The sequence below is a fragment of the Hevea brasiliensis genome, chromosome 9 (assembly GCF_030052815.1).
Source record: "Hevea brasiliensis isolate MT/VB/25A 57/8 chromosome 9, ASM3005281v1, whole genome shotgun sequence".
NCBI lineage: Eukaryota > Viridiplantae > Streptophyta > Magnoliopsida > Malpighiales > Euphorbiaceae > Hevea > Hevea brasiliensis.
Window position 1 is genome coordinate 98,146,293 of NC_079501.1, and position 19,892 is coordinate 98,166,184.

Consider the following 19,892-nt stretch of genomic DNA (forward strand, 5'->3'; position numbering starts at 1 on the left):
ATAAGAGGTCGGAAGAACATTGTAACCATAAGATCGGCCTAAGCTGAGACCAAACACCGGATAGAACTTGAGATCATTAAAACTGGAAACTTGATTTGAACACTTAAGATCGGAAACACCATTAAGTCAGACTGAAACCTTAACTTTATTAAACGATTTTCCACAATATTTATAAAGGAGAGATCGGAAATGAGATTGGATGGCATGGGGACCTGATATTGGTGTGATCTCCTTTGTTGAGAGATTGGAAAGCATTTGACTAGATGCGGGATCGGTTTATTTCCTAATCAAGTTACTTGTAACTGAAGAATATCAGTTGGGGGTCGATTTTCAAAGTTCATTGACTTCGGTGATCGGCCAAAATATGGTGTCGACAGCAATGGGTATGTTTAGGTTTCAATGTCACAAAACACAGAAGTCTCTTAAATTCTAAGTTGTGCTTATAGCAGTGTGAGAATTAAAATGCAAAATTTAGAAATTGTATGGATTCAATTGTAACTTGTGCCAAACCCCCAGAAAACATTCATGATTATTTAAAGATCCTGTAAAGTAAGAATGGGAGCCTCAAGTTAGCCTGAATACATTTCTCTTTGAATTTTGATACAGATTAAGCATCAAGTCTAAGATCACAGCCATGCAAATACCTCATTCATCCCCGAGGTCATAAGATTAGGCGAGGCTTGCTTATTCATTCAAAGTACTGTGAAATTACGAGTTCAAACACATCGGAGTAAAAAAAATCATTAAAAAAAAACCTAAAATTTCTATATAGATGGCAACTGAAATAATCAAGAAAGAGAACACAACCGTTACAAAATCTCCAGGCCTGTTATTTACACCAATGCATCATTTGTCATCTTTCATCTTCCTGTTTTGCAGTGGAGTCATCTAAGTGACCGCCAAAACTTTGGTTTTTCTCTATTATTTACACCTCTTTCATGTTAATTGTTCAACTTGATAAGAGAAACAACCACTTTTCTCATGGAGGGTCTCACATCAGGCAGTGGTTCAGTGCATTCAAGCCCCAATTCAAGCAATCTCAAAGCCCTTTTTTGCTCATCTATTTCCCAGAAACTGATTTGCTCATCGAGGAAGCAAATGTACTCATCATTGTCTTGCAGTTTCTTCCGCATCCAGGAGGCAATATCCTGACCTTCCTCAAAGCTGGGGTCTACTGGCAATTTTCTACTAAGGAGCTCAAATAAAATGACTCCATAGCTGTACACATCAACTTTCTCTGTCAATCGGATGGCATATGCGTTTTCTGAATTGTGGAAGCAAGAGGAAAGTAATTTAGAACTCGAGCTTCTACCATGATATATCATAATGAAGTAAAAGCATAGTTCAATATGGTAGAATGCTGCATACCTGGTGCTATGTAACCCAATGTTCCAACAACTGAAGACCTTGTTGTGCTCAAATCAGAACCAAGGAGCAATTTTGCCATCCCAAAATCTCCAATCTTTGGTTCCAATTCACAATCCATCAAAATGTTATCTGACTTGATATCTCTGTGAATAATTTGTGGCACACAGTCATGGTGAAGGTATGAAAGGCCTTGAGCAATTCCAAAAGCAATGCGATATCTAGTGTCCCAGTTCAAAACCAAGCGAGGTTCCTGTCTGTGCAGGACATCAAAAAGTGTCCCTTCAGGCATGTACTCGGTAACAATGAACCCATATCCATCTTTGATGCAGTAACCTGCCAATCTAATTACATTCCGGTGCCTAACCAAGCTCAGGGTTTTCATTTCAAGGCTAAAGTTTGTCTCAGATAAATTCACCTTCTTGACAGCCCAATGCTTCCTGGAGTTCATAGATTTTGTCCGGTATACTGTCCCATGCTTACCTCTCCCAATAACATACTTGTCACTCCAGCCTTCAGTAGCACGCATTATATCTTCAAATTTCAAATCCTCTGGTAAATCTTCTGTTACCGATTGACATTCACGAAGAAGTGATTGATCGCGGGAGTATTTCTGCTGAAGGCCTCGAACCGCTGTAATATAAATCACAACACAAAGCAATGATACGGAGACAACTGCACCAACAACTATACCAGCCAGGTGATACCTTCTTGTACGGCCATCTCTAACTTCTCCACAGTATCTTGCATCACTACCTAGCAAACAAAGTTCTGGGTTTCCAAGAAAAGACCCTGGATATGAAACCATTATTTTCATCCATGAAGCTGGGAGTTTTCCTGAGAGTTGATTGAACGATATGTTCACAAAGTAAAGGGAGATCATGTTGTTTAGTTCTGTTGGTATCTCACCAGAGAAACCGTTGCTTGAGAGATCAAGAATCTGTAACTTGTCTAGATTGCCAAGGCATCCTGGGATTTGACCAGAGAGCTTGTTATAGCTCAAATTAAGAACTGAACTAAAATGGTTAAGATTACTCAAACTACAGGGAATAGGACCTTCAAGCTTGTTATTAGAAAGCTGTAACTCAAAGAGATTTTGAAGGGGAGAAAAAATGTTGGGAATTACTCCACTAAGTTTGTTCTCTTGAAGGAGAAGGCTTTGCAATTTTACCAATGAAGTGATCTCAGTAGGAATTTTCCCTGAGAGATCATTCTTACTTAGATCCACTTTAATCAACTTTCTGCAATGACCAAGGTCAGAGGGAATGTTCCCAGTTAGTCTATTAGAAGCAACTCTTAAGATTTGAAGATTTGTAAGCTTTCCAAGCTCAGGAGGTATAGCACTAGATAGTCTATTTTCTGAAAAATCAATCATTGTTAGATTGCTCCAAAAACCAAATACTGGAGGTATCTTCCCTTCAAGCAAGTTTCTGCGAACCTCTAGAAACGAAATCCCAGAATTCCTTTCCAAATCATCTGGTATTCTCCCTTTCAGAAGATTGTTACTAATAATCACCCTCCTAAGGGACAAACATTTTCCAATAAAGGTTGGAAAACTCCCATTAAACTTGTTGTTCCCAAGGGCCAGAACTGAAAGATTATTGCCATTGCATATGCTAGAAGGAATTGATCCACGGAGGTGGTTACCAGTTAGATCCAGTTTGACTAGACCTGGAGAATTTCTCCCAAGGTCAGAAGGTAACTCTCCCGTAAGGTTATTATGAGCTAATGAAAGAAAGTTGATTTTTTTCAAATGGGTAATTGTGGAAGGGATTCTGCCAGATAAATTATTGTCATACATGGCCAATTGGACAAGGTTACTCATTCTTCCTATCTGCCAGGGAATTTCGCCTCCAAAACGATTATTGAACATAAAAAGAACCTCAACATTCTCAAGATTACAAATTTCAGGAGGGATACGCCCACGAATAAAGTTATTCTGAATCCTAAGTTCAGCAAGTGAACTGCAATTTCCAAGCTCAGGAGGCAGTGAGCCATTTAGCTTGTTATCAAAGAGAATTAGACTGTTCAGATATTTGAGATTTCCAATTGACTGAGGAATCTGGCCAACTAGATTATTACTAGAAAGAGCAATAACCATTAACTGAGAGCACTGAGCTATCCTCTCAGATATGGTACCATTGAGCTTATTCCCCGAAAGAACAAGTTCTTGTAAATTTTCAAGACCCCACAAAGTTTCTGGAATTTCCCCTTTAAGTTTGTTTTCATCAAGATAAAGAACTTGAAGTTGCTGAAGACCCTTGAAAATCTCTGGTGCAATGACCCCTTCAAATTTGTTTTTAGATGCCATAAACATGGTAAGGTTTTGGCAGTTACTAAGAGAAAGAGGCAAAGATCCAGAAAATGCATTCTCATGAATCCAAAGATCATAGATTGCACAAGAAGGTGAGAAATTTGGTAATGACCCAGTTAAGTTATTTGTGTTCAGATACAGGAACTTCAATTTTGATAGTGAAAATACTTCACTTGGAACCTCACCACTTAAATAATTGTTATACAATCCTATGTATTCAAGATTGGGGCAAAAGCTTACCTCAGGAGGAATATTACCAGAGAGAGAATTATAGCCCAAGTCCACCAGTAAAAGAAGTTTTGATTGAAAAAGCTCAGTAGGGATCAAACCTTCAAAACCATTGTCATTTAGAAGAATGGTATTGAGATGGCCACAATTTCCAAGCAGCTGGGGAATAACACCAGTGAAATTATTGCCACTGAGGTCAAGAGAGACCAAATGTTTATGGAGGCAGAGATAGGAAATGGAGTTGTTCAAGATCCCAGATAGACCGAATCCTGAAAGATTCAAAGCCTTAACTTGAAAGTTCTTGACGGAATAGCAAGAAACTCCTGGCCAGTTGCAAGGAGAAGAAGTTGAATTTGAAAGATTCCATGGCAAGAGCTGCTGAGAAACTGGTGGAAGACTGTCACGAAACTGCAGAAGGTAAATTGCAGACGGAGGTAACGAGAGTGATGAAGCTAGAAAAGGGATACGAGAGATGAGAACAAAATATGGACACAGCAAGAACATGGTAAGAGCCATATAGCTAAAAGTGGCAAGAAAACTGTGACATGTTGTTTTCCTTTTCTTGATTGATTTAGAAATCATTTCTTGCATCTGCCATTTGAGGGTTGAACTTGAATTCTCTAAATGAAGGTTTTCTGGGTGCTGCTTCTGCTTTCTACTATTGCATTTTGATTGTTTTCTTTTGCTGCTTTTGATGAAGCGGTGCTTTGGATTTAGACATGGCAGTACGGTACTGAGCACCAGATGTATAAAATAAAAGAATAGTTCCAAGGGGTCAGTTTTGGTCATTTTCTGAAACATTTTAGATTTGAATAATGAAAAAAAAAAATGTCACTTGGATTCAAAGAAAAGATACTAAAATGGGTCCAGCTTTTGAGATACAAGAATTGCTACAAGCTGGAGGAAGAAGTGATGTTTCTCACAACTCACTGATGAGTGTTGAAGGGTTAATCATATGCATATGGGCCATTGCCAATGAGCATTTGATTTGTTGGTGTGTTTAGAATTCATTAGGGTCATAATAAAAAAAATTTATGAAGAAAATATATAAATACCTAATATATGAATTCAAATATATAGATTCTAATCTATGTTCAATCTTAATATTTTTATTATATTTATTTTATTAATTAACTATGTAATTACATATAATATCATAAACTACGTAGATTTATTCACAGTACCTTATTTATAAAAATCAACTGCTTTATAAATGAATAGAAAAATAGTCTTTTATGTCAAGACCAAAAATATATGTGCCACCACTCAGTGCATATACTTCACTTACATTTATGTTTTATATTTTTTTTCTTATGTCACTAATAAAAACAAAATTTTGACTATTTTATAAGTTATGGCACTTTTTGATCTAATGGTTGCATCACTTCATATATGTAACTATTAAGAAGAGTTATATCTTTTCATGTAATTATATTTTTTAATCAATTTACATGACTTTTATATTTTTATCAATTTTTAGCAATGTATATGATTTTTTATACAATTATTCTTAATTTTAATTTTAAGTCTAATAGATTCGCATTGACACATGGATGATACAAACAATATTTCCAATACTTTTTGAGAAAAATATTTAAAAAAATAATTAAATTTCCACAAATTTATTTATCCTAAAATAAGAGTGCATTAAATCAGCTGGAGTGTTAAATAGTTTGAGAGTGTTACACTTAATAGATAAATAATTGTTATATAACATAAATCATATATACTCACTTATATTTGACACTTATCTATTAATTTGATATAATACTCTTAATAATAATAATAATAATAATAATAATAATAATAATAATGACTCTCTCCGAAAATTTTTTTGACTCTTTAGTTATAATTTTTATTCTTGAAGTTATCTGTAATATCCTCCTGTAATTATAAAATTTTTGTATTCAATTAATTATAAAAAAATTTTAAAAAATTTTCCAAAAAGTTTTTAAGTTTTAATATTTTTCATATATTGTATTTTTGTTAGAAAATTATATTAATAAAATAAAAAAACTTTGTAAATGAAGCAAAATTAATATGCTTTAAAATTAAAATAATTAAAAAATTTTGTTTCATAAAAATGAGAAGAAGACATATATGGAAATTAATAAAAATAATGTTATTAATAATAAAAGTGTGAAAATATTTATAATTGAGTATTTAAAAAATAACTTTGAAGTGTCTAAAAACCTTTTTATCAAGTATTAAAATAATTGAGTATTTTTTTTTATATTTACTATTAATTATATACTCTGGTTAATTTTTATGCACAGAAATTAAGTGTTTTACTCAAGCCATTTTAATGGTGTGTTCCTTCCTATCAGCATAGTAAATTGTAAATAAATAATTTTAAAATATTTCAGGTAAAATTATTCTATAATTGATAAAAAAAAATTTTCATTTTTATTAATTAAAGTAATTTTATAATTATTTATTAAAATATAAAAATAATATTTATTGCATAATTGTATAACATTATATAACAACCCTATTTGTATAACCTGGTATATTTCACTGTTCCGGTTACCGGTGTCAGTCCGGACAATTAAGAGAATTAGAACCACATCTAAAACATCTAGATAAGCCCTGAATGCAAATAATTAGTGATTGCTAGATAGTTAAGTATAAATAAGAAAAACAGAACATAAAAGGTTAAATGAGCCGGAGTCACAGCGATGGGTGACTTTCCCAAGAAGTGACTACGAGGTCAGTTTTAACCCGAATTTTGAATCGGAAAATGTGATGCCGCGCTGTCCTTAGGACTATTGCGAACACAGTGGAAAAGAGAAAATCACAGAAAAGAGTTGTTAAACAGGTCAAATAATTAGGTAAGGGATCCTAAAGAAATATCGAATTACTTGCAAACCGGATCAGACTGGCGAGGGGTAAATTAGTCAAATCACCCCTAGAGAGGACTCCTGACCTAACTGTCCAATAAAATCGGAGAAACGAAAATTTCGGAATCGGAAATTAAATTAAAGAAACAAGAAAAAGTAAAGAAAAAAGAAAAAGAATTACAAAGTTGATTTATTACATCATGTGATGACATCACATATGATGTCGAAATTAATTTTAATTTTCTGACATTTTTTTCCTAAGTCAAATACACATAATTACACCTAAAATACATAAAAAAATTAAAAAGGAAATTCACTTCTTCTTCTCCACCCAATTTGGCCGAAACTCTCTCTTCCTCCTCCATTATTTCTTCCATGAAAGCTTGGTCTCAAGCTTTTGATTCCATCAATTAACCCTAAATTCCCCCAAAATTCTCTATAAAACCTTGTTATCTCAACTAGAAAAGAAGATTGAAGAAGAAAAAGGAATGAGAAAAGTGAAGATTTGGAGACTTAGAAATCAAGGGTAGAGGTAAGTAATTTAAATTGAAATTTTTAGTTGAAGCATATGTTTTAGGTTAATTTAACTTAGAATTAATGATAAATCAAACAAAAATAATTATTGAGGGATAAATGGAATTTTCGGCCAGCATTTAAGGGAGTTAGAAGGGTATGAGTTTGATGAAATTAAAGAGGTAATTGAGTGTAATTAAGCATGTAAACAAGACTTGTACACTTTAATTGCATTAGATTACATAATTATGTAATTAGGGTTCTTAAGCCTCTTGAAAAATTGAGGAAATGGTCAATTGGTGCAAATGACCCTAATTGAAGTGAGAAATAGTCAATTGAGACCATTTGTGGTATATTTGAATTGGTAGAAACCAAGTGCAATTCAGATTGGTTAGGGTCACTATTCTGGTAGCTTGACCTAGGTCTCTTTTAGGAACTAAAACTGAAAATTTACCAACTCAATTGATATGAGGCTAATTGGAAATGAAAATAGACACATAATGGCATATTTTTCATTTGGGAACCATGCCCATAAAATAACATTAACATAGTGAACAATTAGGTCAAACCCAAGTGTTGTGCACTGCCACTATACCAAAATGATCAAATGAATAGTATTTATTCATTTAGCCATAACTTGGGCTATACAGGTCCAAATAACCTGATTTTTGTGGCATTGGAAAGGTATGACATAGCACTACAACTTTCATGAAGAACACCAACCCAAATTCTGCCCATAACCCAATCATTTTGCCACTTAAAATTAGTGGTCCAAAATTATCAGAAACAAATTAGGTGCCCAGAAATTTGGGTTAAACCAATCCGGCCAGTTATGTTCAAATGGCCATATCTTGGGCTAAAAAACTCCGAATGGAGTGATTCAAAAAGGAGAATAAAGCTAAGATAATAAGGAACAACTTCTATAAGGAACACTTAGTCAAATTCCCACAGCAACATGATCAATGGAACAGTGCAAAACAGGACATTAAAACTGAAAATTTGAAATTGTGCCTAGGAGACCTAAAAATTGAAGGGGCAACCAAAATCAACAAATTAAGCAACCAAAATGTGGTATGTGGGTGAAATTGAAATTCCCATAACTATTAAACATAAGAAAGTCAACAATTTGACTTGAATAGTATCGTAAATAGTAAACCCAAAATACAAAATTCAAAGAACGTTAAATTAAGCATATTAGAGCTAGGCATAAGTAATTGTGAATTTATTATTGAATTTATTATATGTTATAATACTGAAACACTATAAAATTATGTGTTTCAGTTGAAAAGAATACCAGAAAAGAACTCGAGACATCAAGTCAAGGCCTAGAGGCGACTCGCATAAGGTTTATGCAAAACATAAAATTTTTCTGTAAATTCTCTTAACAATTTGTTTTTATGAATAAATTGTGATTTATTTTTATTGCAAATTTGTGAATGAAATGAATATCATGCTTTTGACCTAAATTATTGGAATTTAATTGTATATGTTTGAATTGTCAATAAATGGTTAGTAAAATGTTAAGATAGTTTTGAAACCACAGTGTCATAACCATATATCTGAATGCCTCACTAGCATGCCTAATGGGAGGAATTAGTTTTGAATTTTGAATTCCTTCTCTGGCTGAAGTGTTGAGGTGTGTGCCAATAGAGGAAGAAATTGAATGGGTACCCATAGTTTGAGCTAGCTAGCCTTGAGATTCCTCATAAGTCTCCGGCTATTGAGATGAACATTGTACTGATGGCATGATATAACTGTGTGTTTTTATGAAATCTGTTTTGGGACTTCCGAAATGAGACTGTTTTAACTAAAATTATAAATTGTGTTTTGTATTTGTTTTTCATTTTCAATACCATATGTGAATAAACGTGAATTGATTTATGCATAAGATTTTATTTTAGTATGTTGTGCACCACTGAGTCATAGTACTCAGCGATAGCTGTTTATTGCTATCGCAGATAGAGAGACTAGTAGAGCAGTAGAGTTAGTTGCTGAAGATTTCAGAGCTACTTCTGGACTTTTTCTCGAATATAATTTTATACCCTGATTGTACATGTTTATTTTGATGCAATTGACTATATGTACATTTGTAAAGTGGTCATGAGCAGTTGTACAGATTTTACAATAATATTATTTTAGATTTTCTGATGTAAATTTTAGACTGATAAATGCAAATTAATTTTTCTTTAATGCAATGCATATGAAATTAATTATTACTATTTTTGGAAATAATTGAATTTAAATTTTGAGTTGTGAAATATTGATTGAATTGTGGAGTTTGGAGGAAATTGTGTTGATTTGAGTTATAAAGGTGGTTGTGAATTGATGAAGTGTTATATTGGAAGTGTTTTCTACAGGTAAAATTTTCGGTTTTCTCAAATACAGCTGGCACTCTGCCGAAATTTTTCTAAAATTTGCGGAAAAATAAAAATGGATAAAAATTTTATCAAATCTTTAAACTTCAAGTAAATATTTTTAATACCTGTTAGAAAAGCTCACCACTTTCAAAAAGTAAGAAAATTGTTTTAAAATCCCTTGTAATGTATTTAATGGGTTATTGGTAGACGGAGTCGGTAATTCATTAGGTATACTATGGCATTATGTTATGTCTTACAGAAGGGTAAGGTGTGACATGTTTTAGTGGTATCAGAGCAAATTTTTAAAGTTTGTTTTGACCTGTGAATTTGTCTATTTCTTTGATTATTACAACTGCTCAATGTCCTTATTTGTTACATAGAGTGCATTACATTATAAATATGAATTAACGGAGAGAAATCTCGTTGTGTTATTTGTTCAGGTGATATCCTACCCCCAATTTGAAATGGAAGAAGGGGACCGCTCAGTTGAGCAATCTGTAGAGGCTGAGGCACAAGAGGAAGCCCCAGCTCTTCAAAATGTAAGTGGATCAGTGGCACCAGCCCCATTAATACTGCAGTTTCCTGCACAATTTGCCCAGCAGATGGCTGCAATGTTCCAACAGATGGCTGGAAGTATGCTTGCTCAAGCTTCACTTTAGTCACCTGTGGTGCAACCTCAGGCTCCAGTTAGACAATATGACAAACTACTGAAATATGGGGCTACAGAATTCAAAGGTACAGTATGTAACACCCTCACTGTAGCAATTCCGTACATTCTACTGTTCTGGTGACCGATGTCGGTCTGGACAGCTAGAACGTTTGGAAAAATATTTAGACTAGAGTAAGCAATCATAAATAACTCAAATAATAATAAGAAAAATTTAGGAAAAATTTTTGAAATAAAATACAACCAAGTTAAATGAGTCGGTGCCCTGGTGATGGATAACCCAGTGGGAAGTTGCGGTCTTCACAACTAGAAGCCCTAAACCTGAGAGAAAATTCATAAAATAATTTCTGGGACTTCAGAGAAGAGTCATTGAGGTTTCTATGGCATTAGAATGCCAAGAAAAGGCTTAGAAAAATTTTTCGATTGGTACAGACGATTTTAGCTCAATAAGTCAAACGGAGGGCATTTTGGTCATTCGTCTTCAGAGATGCTTTTTGACCGACTTGTCCAATTAAGTAAATAATTATTATGACATAAAATATTAATAAATATTGCTAAAAAATTAATTAAAAATGAGTAGAAAAAAAAAGAAAAGAAAAATGAAAGAAATTATGAATTATGACATCACATGATGTCATTAACATGCCCCCACCCAATCACCATTTGACAAACTAATAAAAAGAGATAAAAATGAACTTAAAATGAGATAAAAAAAAAAACAAAAGAAACTAGTAGTTTCTTCTTCATACGAGCTGAACCAAGAGAGAGAGAGAGAGAGAGAGAGAACAAAAGACCTTCATGAAAGCTCTTGCTCAAGCTTAATTTTCCCTAAGCTTTCCACCCCAAAACCCTAAGCTTCCTTCACAAAAAAATTATCCCTAAACCTTGAGGAAGCTTTAAGTAGTAGAAAATTGAACAGAGATTGAAGTTTTAACAAGCCAAGAAAGTGGCTAAAAGAGGTTAATGCTATTTTCTTCCATATTCTTTTAGTAAACTTAAATTTGAGCATGAAAATGGAAAGAATTACAAGAAAAAAATTGAGAAATTATTCATGTTTGATGGAAGAAGAATTTTGGTCAGCATGTGTACCTATGGGAATTGATGAATTTAAATGAAATAAAATGTGTTTATTGGAGTTGCTTAGTAGGTATTTGTGATTGGATGTGTTAGATGGCATGGATAGCATGAAATGGACACTTTGAAAATTAGGGTTTGTGAAAAATTAGAGTTTTACTTATGTAATGGTATATTAACATTGTAATGGTCAATTAGTGACCATTTGAATGTGTGTGAGGAGGAATTGAAGTGAGTAAGGATGTTGGAGTTAAACTTAGGCATGCTGCCCTTGGTAACCTGCAGGACTGGTTGTGAGTCCAGTAGGTTTGAGCAGCCATAAATGGAGTTGTATAGGTTTCAATTGGTGCAAGGCCAATTGGACATGAAACTAGACATATAATGGCACAACTTTGGTGAAGAAACCTTGCTCAGAAAACCAAGCCAAGTTGACCTAAAAATTACCCTAATCTGAGTGACTTGCATTCTGTCTGGGCAAAATGACCAAATAAACAGTGTTTATTCATTTAATCATAACTCAGTGTAGAAAGGTCCAATTGACGTAAAATTTTATCAAAAGAAAGCTGAGATATAGACCTATAACTTTCATGAAGAACACAAATCCAAATTCTAAACATAACCTAGTCAAATTGCCAACCAAACTTAGGTCAGCAAATCTAGCAGAACCAATTTGCCTAGAAATTCTGGGTACAGGTCAATCCGACCAGTTATGATAAAATGACTATAACTTGAGCTACAAAACTCTAATTAGAGTGATTCAAAAAGGAAATTAAAGAAGACACATAAAGGAACAACTTTCATGAAGACAATTTTGCCAAATTCCTATTGTACAAATGACCAATGGAACAGTAAACTTAGTGCTTGAAATCTGAAAATTGTGAATAACTAACACTAAGCTTTGAAATAGTATTGGCAACAAATACCAACAACTTTATAATGAAAAATTTCGTATCTTGGTGAATTTAGGTTTAATAAATTTATTATGTATAAAAAAGTCAACAATTTGAGTGAATAGTAAGGTGAATAGTAATACAAAGATACAAAGTGTAAGAACTAAATTGGTAAAGGAAATTAAGGCATGAAATTTGGAATCCATGAAATGTTCATGGATTACTTGGAATAGGTAATTGAGATTTATACTCCCAATACCAGTGGAATTCATGATATATTATCAAAACAACTTGAAGTATGAAATGTTCTTTACATGAATGGATTGTTGAATGTATAAATGAGATAAAAGTGCTATTTGGGATTTAAGTTCCCATCAAGAGAGAAAGGAAAAAAATATTTTGAATACAATAGTACATGTGAACCATTGTTTAGAATTGTGATCAATATGAATAACATAATAAATGAATAAATGAACCATATTAATGTATGAATGAGACATTAGTTCTCATTATTGTAGAAAGGAAAAATACTTTGAGTACAATGGTATAAAAGGATAATTGATGTGAATTGTGATCATATAAATGATCAAATGAATGTATAAATTATAATTGAAATTTATCATGAAATAATGAAGTCATAAAATACAATATATTAATATTTAATGATATTATGTGCCCTTGTATTGCCTAGACACGTGTGTCAGATTGGATAGTTTGGCCTGCCAATAGGGTATTATTTTAGCAGTACTGCGAAAGGCTTTATGCCTATATTCATGGCTTATGCCCGCATTCATGGCTTTATGCCAACATTCATAGCTTTTATACTCGATTATGTATTATCATGGCTTTTTAGCCATATTAACTGCATACGTGGTTGACGTTCTGCATCCCATGGTATGACGGCCTGAGGCACTGCGGTGTCCAGTGCCAACGACCCGTTATCCAGTTTAGTCAGCCTGTCATAGGTTACTTGGGCAGTTTAATTTATTAAAATAAGTTACTAATATTAGCAATTAAAAATGCTAGAAAGCAAATAAATTAGTAAAAAGTTATGAAATAAATTAGATTAGCTCCAAAAATTTGTTTTTTAGAAGGGTCTGAAGTAAATTAGATTAGTTCTAAAAATTCTAAATATTACGAAATGATTGTAAACAATTTAGAAAGTATTAAGGAAGTGATAAAAAGACTAGTAGAAGAATTATAACTTAAATAACATTACAAATGTGACTTACATAAGAATATAAGTATAAGTTTAAATTTTAGATTATTCATATCTGGTACATTATTAATGCAAATTTCTGAACTGAGCACCTCCAAAGAAGAACATGGCAGGATAGAGGATAGTTAATATTAGAAACTAAATTAATTATAGATCTAAATTATTCGAATTATGGTTTATTTTTACCTTTATTTGTATATTATTTTCTTGTTATATTATTGCACCACTAAGAAGCAATGCTTAGCGCGATGGATTGTTTCCTTCGCGTAGGTACTGAAGATAACAACCCAGTGGACATTAGACTGGGGTTTTTGGAGTCTAGATCTGCGGAAGTGTCAGAAGTATACAAGGTTGTCACCTCCTCAGCAATGCATGTAGATAGGGCTCATATTACACATGTTATGTATTTTGTTCATTCTAAGCATATTGTAAATTATTTGTATATCCTGTACTTGACAAACTTATGTAATTAGTTGCAAATTATGTAAATTAATGCAAATTTGAGAATTTTGCTATAAGAATGGAGCATGAATGAATTTGTACAAATGAATATGTGTGACACCTCTTACCTGTCTACAGTGTAGCCAAGCAAGATATGCCATTCAGTGTGCCGGAGCACCAATTCATATTGCCATTTCAATTTATTCCTTTTTATTTATTTATTTACAATTTTTGATAAATCTGAATTTTTTTCGCAATTTTTATAGAAAATCCGGCAGAGTGCCTGCTGTAATTTAGAAAAATAGTTCTTATGAATCTGTTGAAAACACTTCCAATATAATCATAAATTCAATCTCAGTCAACCACCAACATACTTTCCACAATTTCTCAATCGACTTCAATATCTCAAAATTCAATTCACTTCATATCACACTCAATTCAATAAAAGATAAATTTATTACTGAACATAGTTCATAAATAATTACATCAAAAGCATAATTACATGAGTTTACAATATACATTACAGAAGTTTACAAAATACAAAATACCGAAATACCAAAAGTGGCCTAATATCCTACCAAATGCACTGCAAATGTGAGGTGACTCTGAACTCTATGTGCAGATCTGAAAGCTCACCTAGTATGAGGTTTGCTGGACTCCCCAGCTATGTCTCCAGTACCTGCACGTGGCAAAAGCGACGCACTAAACAATTATGCTTAGTGGTGATAGTATAAAATAAAATAACTAAAATAATATAGATATGCAGAATGTATGTTCACACTGTAGGTAGACTTAATTTCTGACATTTGATTAAAATTTTGTAAGATTCATTATCATTGCCCGAGTCCCTACTAGTAGACTAGACTGGATAAATGGGTAAACTGGCATTAGGTACTAAGTACCTCAGACCATCACACCATCGGTCACATTGTGTCTCCCGGTGTGCAACAGAACAGCTAATAAGCTGTAATTATTATCAGGGATAAAGACCTGAGTATAACAACTCAATCAACATAGCCAAAGGCTATTATGTCACAGAATGGCACGTGAGGCCATAAAACACAGAATGGCATGAAGCCATATGCAGTACTGTTAACAGAACCCTATTGGCATGCCAACATATCCAAACCAATCTTACTAGGTGTACTAGGGCTTATTATACTCTTAATTTATACAATTCTTGAAATTTAAGTTTAGGTGTTACTATTCATTCCATTAGTAAAAAAAAATGTTGACTTTTGCATAAACAATAGGTACATTAGTTTTAATACTCCCAACATACCACATTTTGCATTCTAAAATTATTGGTATTGATTGCCAATACCATTTCTAAGCTTAATGTTAATTGTTCAAAATTTTCAGATTTCAAGCTTTGTGTTTACTGTTCCATTAGTCATTTTTGCAGTGCGAATTTGGCAAAGTGATCAACATGAAAGTTGTTCCTTATTTTGTCTAGTTACATTTATTTTTTTGAATCACTTCATTTGGAGTTTTGTAACTCAAGTTATGGCCCAAAAACCACAACTGGCCGAATTACAAATTTTCCAGATTTTCTGGACTGACCAAATCTACAGTATTTTGAGCAGTGGCTGCAGGTCACGTTTTGAATATGTTATGGTCATAATTTGGGTTAGGTTTATTAATAAAAGTTGTAGGTCTATATCTCATCTTATTGCTAGTAAAATTTTAGGTCAATTGGACCTTTCTACACTGAGTTATGACCAAATGACTAAAAACTATTTATTTGGTCATTTTACCCAGGCAGATTGCAGGTCACTCGGATTAGGGCAATCTTTAGGTCAATTTGGTTTGGTTTTTTGGGAATGGTTTCTTCACCAAAGCTGTGCCATTATGTATCTAGTTTCATGTCCAATTGACCTTGCACCAATTGAACCTCTACAACTCTAGTTATTGCTGCGCAAACCTGTTGGACTCATGCTCAGTCCTGCAGGTCACCAAGGGTAGCTTCACTTACTTCAATTCCCACTACACAAGCCACTTTGATGTCCCAAAATATGTCCAAGAGGGGGGGTGAATTGGACTCTAAAAACAATTTTCGGTTCTTGCTCAAAACCTTTAAAAATTGCAGCTAGGTTCAACTCAATTGACTAATGTGAAATATGAATAATACAGCTTTTATTGACAAGTTGATTCAAAGTTAGGCTATATGCAATCAGTATACTGATTTAACAAATTATATTAGCATTCAGTAAAGATATCAGTAATCTGGATAAGTTTTTAACACAGTAACCAGAGCAGTATACCAGATATACTACTTGACAGTAGATCAAACAACAAGTAGATTAAATCAGATATCAGCAGATTTAGCAGTAAACTAATTTTCTCAGTTTGCAGCAAGGTTAACAGCAAATGGCCTCAACTTTCATGTCAGCAAAAACATATCAATCATAAAGTTAAAATGCATAAATGTAAAGAGCAAGGGTTGAGAAAATGAACACTGAAATTTTATAGTGGTTCGGCTCAACTAGCCTACATCCACTCTCTCAAAGATTCTACTTTGAGTCTTTACTTCACTATTCTTCTCTTTTAAAGGCAAGAGACAAAAAACATTTTACAAATCTTCTCACCAAAGCTTTTACAAGTAGCTTCACACTTCTACCAAGTGTTATCTCAAACACTTTTCACAATCAAGCTTCAATAGGTGCTTGAATGACCTCTCATAAATGATAATAATGTGTTTAAAACTCACTCTCACTCAATACAGCAGAATTTATAAAGAAGAGATGAGTAAATAAGCCAATGATGAGCAATAAAAACACTTTAAGCACTTTGAATGAAAGCTTTTATGATTTTGAACAGTGGAGAGACTTTCATTAAGTGCAAAATGGCCAAAGGTAGGTGTATTTATAGCTTTGGAACGTTTTTGACCATTTGAGAACTCATTTGAACGTTACAGTTACAAATTTCAAGAAAATAGCTGTTATTTTGTCTTTTTCTGCGATGTTGTGCAGAGTTGAGACAGTTACCATACTGGAGAAAATAACAAACCAGTTAGTATACTAAAATAAGTAGCAAACCAATTAGCATACCAGGAAAACTTTTCTGCATAACTTTCAAAACTATAAAACTTTACACCAAATCATAATCAAATACTTTTTAGGCCAATAATGATATTTAAAAGAAAAAAATCTTTTGAGAGATTAAAAGTAAGCATCATTGACTTTTACTCCTCAATTCTTTTCACAAGTAATCCTAAAAATAAAACTGACTCTTTATACTATATGTACCTTTAAATCTGATTTTCAATGTAGCCTTGGAAGGTAACCTTTTCTTCTTTTATCTCATTTGATTCGTCCTGTGTTATCTTTAGAATGTCATCCTTTCTTCAAAAGCACGAATCCATCATGAAATCCTTGTGTCTTTTTCTTTGAGAGGCACAACACTTAAAACAATTTTAGTTTGATTCTAGTTGAGTTTTGGTATCATCAAAATCTATGCTCCTTTGAGCTTGTGGGGTCAACAATCTCTCCCTTTTTGATGATGACAAAACTCAATTGAATCACCATGTAAATATTAATAAGTGTGAGTATATGTATGAATGTATATGTGAGAATAACTCCCCCTATGTATGTGCTTATATCAACAATTAATCACAAATAACTCCCCCTTAATAATTTCAACGAAATATTCATAAGTATTTTCTTAAGGAGTCAAGTGTGACTAAAGATACTAACTAAATATGCACAATATGCACACTAATCACAAACTATATATCATTCACAAGTCATATCAACAATATGCACACTATAAAGTTATATCAACAATATACTAATCACAAACTATATCAACCACAAGTTATACCATCAAGATTACTCATTCATTTTCTCCCCCTTTTTGTCAGCATCAAAAGATAACGGGAGAAATCATGCACATGTGGATAAATCAAAATTCAGTTTAAGTGCAGTGAATAAACAGTCAAAACAGTAACTGATATAGCAAACTTATTAAAGTTCAGAAAAACTAAAAGTAGCAAACTAAGTAGCAAATTAAAAGACAGACTGTTAGACAAAATTCAATCAGTAAACATGCAGTATGGTTGTTTATCCTTTCAGCCTAGAGCTTCGTCTGATTGGTCTTAGAGCAGCCATCTTCACCTTTTTTGGCTTGACAGGTTTATCACTCAAGGTTTGAAGAATTTCAGCAGCCATTTCAGTTCCGGGTGTTAAGGGAACAACGAGGCATTTGCTAACTCGATTCTGTGATAGTACCAGATTCTGCTGTCAACTTTTTACCAGTTTTAGCCTTTTTGCCAGATGGTTTACCAGTTTCCTCTTTCTGCTTGCTTCTTTGTTCCTTTTGAGCTGTTTTTGCCTTTTCTTTTGCAGGAGCAACAGGAGCAGGAGTCTGTGGTTCTGTCTCAGATTATGAGTCACTCATATCCTTCCCATTTCCTTCTTTGCTGCCTCCTATTCCATTTTCATCATCAGAATCATCTTCATCTTTTTCAGTTTCCTCTTCTTTCTCTTCTTCCTTTTCTTCCTCTTTCTCTTCTTCTTCTTCTTCTGTTTCCTTTTCTTCCTCTTCCTCTTCTTCTTCTTCTTTCTCTTTTTGAGGAACAGAACCAGTAGCAGCCTTACTGGTTTCTCCAACTTTAGTGCTTGAAATACCCAGATGAACTTTGATTTTAAATAATTCTTCCATAATTTTATACATCAACATCAAAGTGCCATCAATTTTAGAGTCAAGAGCATTCATAAGAACAGTTTGAAAACCTCTAAATTTCTGTATTTCTCCAAGTTCAATTTAAACAAATTCCCTCAAGTTGTTTACTTCTTCCAAAATTCCTTCAACATTAACAGTACCGCTTGCACTATCTTTAGAACTAGCACCTTGTTCAAATCTAAGTTTTCTCCCATCATCATCTTTTTGCAGACTTGTAATTAGGATCATATTTGTCCTAAGTTTCTCAGTTTCCAGAGGTATCCCAAAGTCTCTAAACAGACCATTAAGAAGATGGGCATAGGGTAACTTGTAAGGTGGTTTCCATTTCATAATTTACTTCAGCATAAAGTAGACAAGATTAAATTCAATTTGATTCACAATATGCCAAATTATGCAGAGATCCAGAGTACTTAAATAATTTGGACTGCCAGTTCTAGGATTCAGCACATAGATGACAAAGCTATGAAAAATTTTGATGTGCTGGTGAGCATGGGCAATGCTAGTCTTATCTTTTACTTCCCCTTTGAACACTTCAGTCTCAAAATCTCTTTTATTAAATCCACCAACAGCAAAAACTTCTTTGTGAGAACAAATTTTATTCCCACTGTTTAGGATTCCTAGGGCATTGGCTAATCTATCTACCTTCACTTCATAGACTTTTCCTTTCATTTTTACCTTAAAAGACTCATCTCTTTCAGAATCATCAACTCTTAAATTCTTATAAAATTCTTGCACTAAGTCCACATATACTCCTTCAGTGTTAGAGCACAATTTGTCCTATTTTTGATATTTAAACAAAGATTGTAAAGGAACAGAGACTTCAGTAAAAGCAGGCCAGTGAATGTACCTTGGTTCATGAATGGCCCTTTCCATATGCATAACTGGAGGTTTTGAAGTCTTTTTCTTTTTGGTTCCCTTTTCTTGGACAGGTTCTCTGGTTCTTTTCTTGGGCGTTTCTTTTGATTTTCCAATTACCAGAGGAGCTTTTCTTTGTGGAGGAGGAGATGCAGGAACACTTGCATCAGTGGAATCCGAAGATGATGAGGGTGTAGTAATTTTGGCTTTTCCTTTTCCTTTTGCCCGCGCCATGACCAACCCAGAAGAAAATTAGGCCGTAGGAATAGTGAAAACTGGGTTCACAAATTTAATGATGTGAGCAGCCAATATATAATCATTCGAAGCACATCAACATATTTCTATCACAACTTAGCACAATGTCATAAAAAATAGAACAAACAATAAGAGATACTCGGGTTTTTGAGAATCCATGGCAACCGATTCATGATTTTGTTATATACCAC

The 19,892-nt window shown here is 33.4% G+C and overlaps 2 protein-coding genes across 2 annotated transcripts; both read right to left on the reverse strand.

Moving 5' to 3' along the window:
* Positions 1 to 669: 669 nt before the first annotated feature.
* LOC110644822 (leucine-rich repeat receptor-like protein kinase PEPR1) lies at positions 670 to 4,720 on the reverse strand. Its single transcript, XM_058154085.1, has 2 exons — positions 1,369 to 4,720; positions 670 to 1,264 (listed from the first exon to the last, which is right to left on the reverse strand). The coding sequence occupies exons 1-2, from the start codon at positions 4,706 to 4,708 to the stop codon at positions 942 to 944; spliced, it is 3,663 nt and encodes a 1,220-aa protein (XP_058010068.1). The 5' UTR covers positions 4,709 to 4,720; the 3' UTR covers positions 670 to 941.
* A 13,394-nt stretch (positions 4,721 to 18,114) lies between these two features.
* Positions 18,115 to 19,680, reverse strand: LOC131182991 (uncharacterized). The gene is made up of 3 exons (XM_058152578.1): positions 19,439 to 19,680; positions 18,732 to 18,862; positions 18,115 to 18,281 (listed from the first exon to the last, which is right to left on the reverse strand). Exons 1-3 carry the CDS (start codon positions 19,678 to 19,680, stop codon positions 18,115 to 18,117), a joined length of 540 nt encoding a protein of 179 aa, XP_058008561.1.
* Between the last annotated feature and the right edge of the window lie 212 nt (positions 19,681 to 19,892).